General features: G+C 43.4%; 1 protein-coding gene across 2 annotated transcripts in view; it reads right to left on the bottom strand.

The window, feature by feature from the left end:
* Positions 1-4376: 4376 nt before the first annotated feature.
* Positions 4377-10756, bottom strand: part of Chek2 (checkpoint kinase 2) — a 41345-nt gene continuing 34965 nt past the window's right edge. For both annotated transcript variants that reach the window (XM_026412194.2, XM_026412195.2), the window contains 2 exons: positions 7151-7231; positions 4377-4466 (listed from right to left, as the gene is read on the bottom strand). In XM_026412194.2, coding sequence (XP_026267979.1) covers positions 4377-4466; positions 7151-7231 — 171 coding nt within the window. The remainder of the gene's footprint in view (positions 4467-7150; positions 7232-10756) is intronic.

Raw genomic sequence — 10756 nt, 5'->3', positions numbered from 1 at the left:
TGCAAAATTCTGGCTGGAGCCTCACTTCTGGCATAGCGGAATCCAGTACCTCAAACCAAACTCAGCCTCTCTGACCTGTTTCAGGTTTCATTTGCTCTCTAATAACTTCATTTCCATACAGTTTCTTCCACTTAAGTAGCTTCATCTACCAAGAAAGCAGAGGCTGTTTCCCAGTACAAGTCGAGTATCCGTAATTCTAAATGCTCAGAAGTGTCTCAGATCTTGGATTTTGGAATATTTGTGTACGTATAATGAGATATATTGGGGCTAGGACCCAAACCTAAATATGAAATTTGCTTATGCCTCATACATACATTAAACATAGAACTGAAGTTGACATTATACAATATTTTTAGTAATATTGTACATTCATGTGTGGAATTTTTCACAATCCATCATATCACTGCTCAAAAAGTTTTGGATTTTGAAGCATTTTGAATTTTCAGACTAGGGTTGACTCATCATTGGACCCATTTGGGCTACATGCCCTTCCTGAGCCAATCCATATTGGCTAGAGCTGTATGTATGGGAAGGGATTGAAGTCAGACCCTCCAGAAGAATATAAACAGGAAGGGTAATTGGGAAAAAGGATACTTCCACCTGAAAAATTGGAATGCAATTACCAGAAGAGGCATGGGGCACAGGGCCAGCACAAACAAGAGATATCCAGGACACCATCAAATAGGCATACAGTAGGTCCACCATAGAGCCAACAGCCTGTTCTACAAAAGGGAGTGGCAGTTACTTCCTTCCGCCAATGAGAAATGACTCTCACCGCCAATGAGAAATGACTCTCACCGCCAACCCCAGGCCCAGCATTTGCCAAGTCTGCTTAGTCAAAGGCAACCCAATGACCCCACAAGTGCCCAAGCAAAAACTGAAAGATGATGATGCTTTCAAGAACTGACTACTTACATGGGTATCCTACCTCATGATGGAAGATAACCCTTACCACATACCAGGCACTTTATGGACCTTATTCCACTGAATCCTCACAAACAGCATCAGAGATGGTTATTGTCACTGAACCCATTTTATAGATAGGAAGCCAAAGCTTATCAAGAAACTTAACCAAAATTCCAGCAAGTAACTTACCCAAAAGCCAATGTTGGATAAGTACAATAATGTGCCCATCATGAATGTTGTCATCCCAGCACCTTTTGCTCATATTTCAAAGTCCTATACCCACCTCCAGCTAGATGACCAGCTATCAGTTCCTTAGCAGAAGGAACTTCTAGGACCTCTTCAGCTTCCACAGTTGGGAAGCAAACACTCATTTTCTGTCTCCCCACCTCACCTTGAAGCCCCCATGCCATGATTTCATGTAATAAAGGAAAGAATTCTCCTAAAAGGAAATTACAGTGAGGCTAGGAAGAGAAAATCAGTGTCAAGTGGCCCTCATCAGCAGTTACTGTCTCCCCTTTAGTAAATGTATTAGTCTCCTATGGCTGCTGTAACAAGTTATCACAAACTGCGAAGCTCAAAACAAGACAAAATTACTTATAGTTCTATAGGTTGGAAGCCTGAAATCGGTTTCAGTTGGTTCAAGTCAAGTTGTAAAGGACCGGTTCCTTAAAAGAGCACTGAAGGGAGAATCCATTGGCTTCCTTTTTCAGTTTCCATGGTTGTTTATAGTCTTTGGACCCCTCCTTCCATTTTCAAAGCACATCAATCCAATCTATGTTCAGTTATCACATCATCTCATCTGATTCTGGCTTCTCTTGGGTCCCTCTTAAAAGGATCCTTGTGATGACATTGAGCCCACAGGATAAGACAGGATAATCTCCCCACCTCAAGATCCTTAATCATGTCCATGAAGTCCTTTTTGCAATGTAAAGTAACATTTACAGATTCTGGGGATTAGAATGAGGACACCTGTTGAGGGTCATTATTTAGCCTATCATGGCAGGTATCATCAGAGCGAGAGCCACAGTGTGCCCTGGAAACAAGGAAGGGCTGGCTAACTGTGCCCAAGAGGGAAAATGCCCTAAGAAACCTCAGCCTCCACATTATTCAAATGAGCTAAAACCCAGCTAATTTGGCAATCCCAACCTCATTTCAATATTCAAACCACCTAAATCCCATCAGCCCCCTGCACCAGGCTAGCCAAACCTCAGAATACTGGCATACCTTTCTAATAGAAATTGCCAACCCCACTCCCATCCCTAGTGCCAGGAGCAACAGCTGTGTGCCCTTGACACTGTCCTAGCTGGTAAGTAGCATTCGAACCATGGTATGGCCAGTGAATTACAATATGATCTAGTGTCAACCAGGCAAAATTGAAAAAGCAGCAGAGGAGCTAGGGCTGGGGCTCAGTGGTCAAGTGCTTGCCTCACATGGGTGAAGCACTGGGTTCGATCCTCAGCACCATATAAAAACAAATAAATAAAGATACTCTGTGTTCATCCACAACTAAATAAATATTTTTTTAAAAAAATATGGGCTGGGGATGTGGCTCAAGCGGTAGCGCGCTTGCCTTGCATGCGTGCGGCCCAGGTTCGATCCTCAGCACCGCATACAAAGATGTTGTGTCCGCCCAGAACTAAAAAATAAATATTAAAAAATTCTCTCTCTCTCTAAAAAAACAATAAATAAATAAATAAATAAATAAATAAATAAATAAAAAGCAGGGCTGGGGATGTGGCTCAAGTGGCAACACGCTGGCCTGGCATGCGCGGGGTGCTGGGTTCGATCCTCAGCACCACACATAAAAAAATAATAATGATGTTGTGTCCACCGAAAACTGAAAAATAAATATTAAAAAATTCTCTCTCTTCTCTTTCTCTTAAAAAAAAAGAAAGAAAGAAAAAGCAGAATAAGAGAGGAAGCAGGCATTAGAAATGCCTGCATTCCTGATGGCTCCAGATCCAGGCATCTGTGACCTCGATACACATCCCCTTCATGAAATGATGTGAGTGGTCTGTTTTCTGCTAAAGATGTTCCAACTTCTACAGATCATAGGGCTGTCCCTGAAGCCAGCCTGGAGGGACTGATCGCACTTGATGGTAAACAAGGATATATGCTCCTTTGGGCAGTTCACTGAACATGCTGACATTTGAGTTTAGACATCAGTTGCTTGTGCATTTTGTCAGCAAGTCACCATCCATGAGTCTGAACATGAAACTAGGAAGACAGACATTAGTTCTGGATTCAGAAAAACCTAGGTTGGATCCCAGCTCTGCCACTTATCAGCTGTGTGGTTTTGGAAAAGTTACCTTACTTCTCTAAGCCTGGATTCCTTACCTGTAACATGAGGGTGGCTGGGTGACTTAGCTTATAGGATCACTGTGAGGACAAGATCAGCCAAGAATAGGGCTTTTTGCACAGGGCCTTCCTAATCATTACTGGGTCAATGTAACATGCCAACATGCCTAAACTCCACTTCCAAAATAAGTCATCCCTAATTCATTTGGGAGAAAAGTTTGACATGCGTTAACATGGGACAACCTTCCTCTTTCTCTTCCCCTTTTGCTGTGAATATTTGCTGCAGAAATATCAATGAGTATGGTTATGGGACCCCCTTGGGGTATTACACATAATATACAAGAAGTGAATCCGCTTCCTAACCTCGGAAAAATTTGAATTTCACAACTTATCTAGTCCCAAGGTTTCATACTGTGAAGACATGTATCTTTAACACAAAGGATGAGAATTTAAAACTGGCACATGATACATACATCAATGTACCTACCATCTCTTGAAATCTCTGAATGTGAGTCACTACAAATGCCACCCCCAACCTCCCTGTGCCCCTTTCCCTGTAACTTTCTAAGGGGCCTTTAGAATTTGTATTTAGCTGTCCCTGGCTGAAACCAGGTGACATCCAGAGAAACCGCCTGGTAACAACCCAAGTAGGGCTCTGGATGAAAAAGCACACAATAACTTTTTTTTTCATTTTATTTCTTTCTTTATTTTGGTGTTGGGAATCAAACGCAGGGCCTTACATTTGCAATGTAAGAATCCAGTCACTAAACCATATCCCACCCCTAACATTTTTTTTCTTTTAACATTTTTTTAGTTGTAGATAGACACAATATCTTTATTTATTTTTATGTGGTGCTGAGGATCGAACCCAGGGCCTCACACGTGCACAGCAGGCGCCCTACCACTGAGCCCCAGCCCCAGCCCGCCCCCTAACTTTTTTTTTAAGAAACAAATTTTTTTTTTTTTAAATAAAAGGCATTCAACCAAAAAGTTGGTTGAAGCATAAGCACAAAGCCCACATTCCATCAGGTTTTTAATTGAATTAACAGTGATTGTGGAAAAGCAATTATTCCCATAATTAAAATACAAATGATTAAAAATAAAAAGATTTAAAGAAAAGGAAGATGACAGCAGAGTGAAAGAAGTACATTTCTTCAGGTTCAGTCCAGTGTTCACAGCATAGCCATACACACAGCCCGGCGCTTTGAGGACTCTGTGTCTTCGGCTTCCCCTTCCAGAGGCCGCTTTTGACTAGTGGAAGGCTGCAAATAAAGGAAAAGGGAGAATGTTTAGAAGAAAATCACCAGCTTCTATTAAAGTTCCCCATTAGCTATAGTAAACCAGGGTCAATTCATGTGAAGCATGGTACCAAGAATAACTGGTGGTCACTGAATCCCCGCTGGACTCCAATACACTTATCTAACATTTCTCTTCTTGCGGCTTCCAACCACTTAATGATGTAAGGACAGTTCAACTGCAATTTTGTTTTTATAAGAAATCTTGCCAGGTGTGGTGGAGTGCACCTGTAAACCCAGAAGCTCAGGAGGCTGAGGCTGAAGAAGGAGGATCAGTTGCCTTGGCAACTCAGAGAGACTCTGTCTCTAAATAAAATGTATTTTTTAAAAAAGGCGATGTGGTCCAGTGGTTGAGTGCCCCTGGGTTCAATTCCCATTACAGAAAGAAAGAAAGAAAGGAAGGAAGGAAGGAAGGAAGGAAGGAAGGAAGGAAGGAAGGAAGGAAGGAGGGAAGGAAGGAAGGAAGGAGGGAGGGAGGGAGGGGGAGAGAGAGAGAGAGAGAGAGAGAGAGAGAGAGAGAGAGAGAGAGAGAGAAAGAAAGAAAGAAAGAAAGAAAGAAAGAAAGAAATTTTTAAGGGTATTGTATTCTTTAAGATGTTTATTTATTTATTTTTATGTGGTCTGATGATCGAACCCAGTGCCTCACACATGCTAGGAAAGTGCTCTACCACTGAGCCACAACCCCAGGAACACCCACCATCCTTTTTGTTGATACTGGGGATTGAACCCAGAGACACTTAACCACCGAACACTTTTTGTATTTTATTTAGAGACAGAGCGTCACTAAGTTGCTGAGGCTGACTTTGAACTTCAATCCTCCTGCTTCAGACTCCCGAACCACTGGGATTTACAGATGTGGACCACTATACTCAGTTAATTTTTTTTTCAACTACAATTTTTATATTTTACAATGATGCATAAGCAAATGCAAACAGTAGAAAGTAAACTTTGAATCTAAATCTAGATATCTTTTTTTTTTTTAGTTGTAGGTGGATACAATACCTTTATTTTATTTATTTTTATGTGGCACTGAGGATTGAATTCAGTGCCTCACACATGCCAGGCAAGTGCTCTGCCACAGGGCCACCACAACCCCAGGTGCAGACTCTGAACATCTTTTTGTAGGCTAGCAATATTCTCTCCTGATGTGAGGCAACTGTAGCTCCTGGTCAGCAAGATCACAAGCGGAATACTGTACACTGGTGTGCAACTGTTGCCAAGCTCAGTAGATTTGGAGTATTAAATGCATTTCAGTTTAAAATGTTTTCAACTTAAGATAGGGTTACTAGGGTGTAATTCCATCATTAGAATATAGGAGCTGGGCTTACAGCTTAGTGGTAAAGTGTGTGCTTAGCTTACGCTAAGGCCCTGCATTTACTCCCTAGCACCAAAAGAGAGAGCTACTTGGGAGGCTAAAGCAGAAAAGACAGACAGCTTGAGGCCTTCAGGATAACTTAGTATGACTCTGTCTCAAAATAAAATAAAAAGGGCTAGGGGGTACAGCTCAGTGGTAGAGTATTTGCTTAGCATGCGTGGGGTCCTGGGTTCAATGGTCGATATCACAAAAAGTGAGAAAGACTAAAACCTCTCACTTAGAGCCCCAACTTTAACTCTTTTATGGAAAAGGCAATCTTTTCTGCCTTGCTTGCTTCCCCATTTATAAAACTGGGAGGGAGAGTGGGAAAAAAGCAGAACTATTGCAGTGCTTGCAATAGTGCAACCAGTGGTGCATGTCTATAATCCCAGCGGCTCGGGAGGCTGAGGCAGGAGGATCACGAATTTAAAGCCAGCCTCAGCAAAAAAAAAAAAAAAAAAAAAAAAAAGTAAGGTGCTAAGCAACTCAGTGAGACCCTGTCTCTAATGTCTCTAAATAAAATACAAAATAGGGCTAGGGGTGTGGCTCAGTGGACAAGTGCCCCTGAGTACCTTAAAAAAAAAAAAAAAGGCAGAACTATCATTAACCAAAAGAAAGCTGGACAGGAATAAAGTGATATTTATTTATACTTACAAAGAATTTTAGAAGAATAAAATTATAACCAAGAAATCATCATTTGTCCAAATTTTAAGTTTTCCAACGAATTTAAAATCGAGCCTCTAACAGATTGTTTAGTCTCACCCTGCAGGAGAACTTTCAAGTGACAGGCCCTACCTGTGCTTCACTAACATATTAAGCAATCTTATAAGGACGCTAGAGCAGATCAAGTTGAAACGTAACACCTACTACATAGATCTTTAAGAATGTGAAGCTACTGTCACCCTCAAGACTCTTCAGACCTGGGACTGGGGTTGTGGCTCACTGGTAGATCATTTGCCTTGCAGGCGTGAGGCACTGGGTGTGAATCTCAGCACCACATAAAAATAAATGAAGATACTGTGTCCATCTACAACTAAAGAGAAAATATTTAAAAAATAAATAAAAGAGAACCTTTAGACTCATTAGGCTCACTCATCAGCTCTTTTTTTTTTTTTTTTTAAATATTTATTTTTTAGTTCTCGGCGGACACAACATCTTTGTTGGTATGCGGTGCTGAGGATCGAACCCTGGCCGCACGCATGCCAGGCGAGCGCGCTACCGCTTGAGCCACATCCCCAGCCCTCACTCATCAGCTCTTTAAACCTAGTCTACATTTATTAATCATTAGTAGGGATACCTGGGTTGGGATTTGGGATAGAGCGATTGATTTATTTTCCTCGGCCAGTAGCTCCTGAAACTTTCTCTTCATATCCTCATCCTGTGAAGAAATGAAAAACATAAGTAGGCTGTGTCTGGGGAAAAGAAAGCTCCTTTAGAAGGACAGGGCAAGGCACCCCTGCAAGGATGGCAATTGTCTGCTAAGAATCAGCCCCTTGCTCAAGTTCCCGAAGTGAAGGGCCCATGGGTGCTCACCTCTGCCTTCTGAGTAGTCTCATGAGCAGTCACAGCTCAGTCAACACTGACTGAATCAAACCCATGGTCCTAAGAGCTCAGTGGGTAAGAGAAACACAGACTCCAGATAACCAGCAGATCCTGAGAGCCAAAGGCTGGGGCTGACTCCATGCAGCTCCCTGAATCCTTCCACATCGCCCCCTTGCCCTGCCATCAGCAAGGCCATTTACCCACATACCAACCGAACAACAGACTCAGCACCTAAGAAAATTACCCAGCAGGTGCTGTACAAAGTGCCACATGGTCTTGAAGCCCACAGTATCCCAAGCTCAGCTCTAATGAGAAAGGACAACAATGAACACGACATAGCATTACAGGTGCTTCATGCTACAGGAGGAAAAGGTGGGGCAGAGGAGGAGTGGGCAAAGAGAACTGCCCAGATGTGTGAGGTGTGAGGGCAGCTCTACCTCTCCAGATGCTAAGTTCTACAGGGTTCAAGGATTTGCATTCGAGAGTCTTGATGGGTGGCCTGGTCCGGTTCTCCCCATCTTCGAAAATGCAAAACATGTCTAAGAATGTGGACTAAGCTCAGCCACTCACCAGTGAAGTGTGCAGTATACAGACCTCAAGCAGTTCGATTCCAAAGCCCCACATACTTTACCAACCAACCCACCCTCTCCCTACTCTTCCCCATAAGCCACCGGAGGGAGAGGACGACGGGGTCTCCACCGCTCAGCAGCTGCATGATGCTAGAGGACTACCAACTGCTTCATCTCTTCTCTATCTAGCAGCTAGAACCACCTGCTTCCATCACTCCGCCTAGTCCCTCAGCCTATCTTGGTAGGGTCATGCTCACCTGGATTCCCCTCTAGACTCTCCCATGGCTAGAGGATGTCACCTCTCACGTACTGTCACTTGCCAAAGCCCATCCATTCTTTCCCCCCATACTTGTTCACACCACAGCTCCCCCAGGAATGCCCTCCTTACCTCCCTGCAACCCACATAGCCCACCTTCCTTGTTCCAATCAGTGAACAAATTCTTCCATGAGCATCCCCTAGATACCAGTCACTCTCACAGGCACAGGGGCCTTCCTGGCAGAGGGACCCAGTAAACATTTGAAAATGCTGACACTCACCCCCCCACACACACACACACTGTTGCCAGATCATGCAGGCTTCAGACCTGTTCACACCATATGAAACCTGTTCACACCAGAGCCCTGTGGGCAGTGGCCCTGCCTCCTCCTGGTTAGCACTGTACTCTACACCTACCCCCACCCCCACCCCCACCCCGCCAATAGATACATCACACCACACTGTACCACTGTAGTCAGCAACTGCGATGCAGACGTCAGCTCCCTAGGCAAGGACTTATCTTATTCCTCTTTATATCCATGCTGCCTAAGAGTATTTGACACAAGAGCTCATTGACTATTCTGAAGGAATAAATGCATGAACCAATGAAATTACAATGGAATAATGGGAGGATTGTGTGTCTCAGCACTACCGTGAGAGGGCGGAGCCTCAGAGAGGTGGTGCCTAGTGGGAGGAGGTTAGGTCATTGGGGGCATTCCCCAAAGAAGACTGTGGAAATCCAGTTTCTTCCTCTTCCTCTCTCATATTTTTCACACTAGCCATGAGACAAACAGGTTACCACCACACACTCCTGCTATGATATGCTGCCTCACCACATGCTCAAAGCAATGGGGCCCCTTTGGTCATGGACTAAAATCACCAAAACCGTGAGCCAAAATGGACTTTTCCTCTTTTTAAGTCAATTTATCTCAAGTATGTCACAGTAAGAGGCAGCTAACACAAAGCCCTTCTCCTTTAGACCTTCAGTGACCCAAGTCTATTAAGTATATTTACAAGTCATCAATTAGCAATTACATAAAAAAGAACCTCATTGTTGAGGCAAACTGTTAAGTGTTTTTTTATTATTTTATTTTGTTTAGTTTTGTTTTTTGCAATGCTGGGGATTGAAACTAATACTTCACTTATGCCAAGCAAGGGCTCTACATCCTCAGCCCCCTGGTGGCAGAGTTTATCTGTAAATGTCCTTCCTTTGAGATGTCCACAACCTATTCAAAAGTATTAAATTATCCCTGGAAGTCAAGCAGGAAGGAATCCTCTCAGGCACTCAACATGAGGCAGGAAGAGGACGTGAGGGGGGCTGGGGCTGGGGCTCAGTGGCAGAGCGCTTGCCCAGCATGTGTGAGGCACTGGTTTGATCCTCAGCACCACATAAAAAATAAATTAATAAACAAAGATATTGTATCCCTCTACAACTAAAAATGTATTAAACAAGAAGGAGAAATGAGAGATGCTCCCCAAACCAGACACTGCTAATGACAACACCGAGACCACAATTCACATTCCCAGTGTTCAGCCCAGTGCCAAACCCATAAAATCATTTGGCTTCTGAAAAACACTGAACTTTCCCAAAATAAAAACCTAACCATCACTAACTGATGTTTTAGATAACCCATCTGCAGCCTTGTCCTCTCCACCTTTGGCTGCAAAAACAAAATGTGGATAAAAGAGTATTCATAGGAGACCCCTATGGCAGAGTTGAACTTCACCTTCTTAGTTGTAAGTTTTCTTTTGAGACAAAAAGTACAAGAAAAATAGGCTGTGCTGCCTCATAAATTTCAGGCAGATGCAAATCCTGTCCCTAGGACTTGCTGGCCAGCTCTATTTTTTTCCCAAGCCCAACACAGCTCCTCCAACCTCTCCACATGGGGACCCCAAGAGTTTCCTTACTAGGATACATGAAAAGAGCCAAGAGGCGTGTTTCTCTTTTTTATCAAAATCAAATCCCTACATCCAAAGGCACCCTTTGTTTCCAAACTCCTTTTCTCCAAGGTCCTGCTGTCTCAAATCTGTGTGGTCTATTAAATGCTAAATCATCTGACAGATTTCTTCTGGGGAGATTGCTGTTTCCATGGCAACATCCCAAACACATATATCTGGGCTTTTTTTTCCCTCCATTAAGGATTTGTTGTTCTCAACCTGAGCTGGTCTGAGCAAAACTGTTAGGTGTAGAGGGTTGGAAAACAGAATGGGGAACAGCCCTCCCCTGAGTCCCAGAAATATAGAGCTGAGGCCAGACTGCCCAAGGAGTTTGTGGACCAGTAATCCCCAAGAGTAACAGTGTCTTGCTCAAACTACCTGATTAGTTAAGTGCCTAATCCCCACAGAAAACAGATCAAAAGAAAATTAATAGAAAGAGGCATGACTGTGCTGAATGACAACACAGGAAATGGAAGATCAGACATCCATCAAAAACCTGCCTGGCTGGGCACAGTGGTGCAAACCTGTCATCCCAGCAGCTAGGGAGGCTGAGGCAGGAGGATCGCAAGTTCAAAGCCAAACCCAGCAAAAAGCAAGG

The sequence above is a fragment of the Urocitellus parryii genome, chromosome 3, assembly GCF_045843805.1.
Source record: "Urocitellus parryii isolate mUroPar1 chromosome 3, mUroPar1.hap1, whole genome shotgun sequence".
Classification (NCBI taxonomy): Eukaryota; Metazoa; Chordata; class Mammalia; order Rodentia; family Sciuridae; genus Urocitellus; species Urocitellus parryii.
This window is presented reverse-complemented; position numbering and strand designations above follow the sequence as displayed.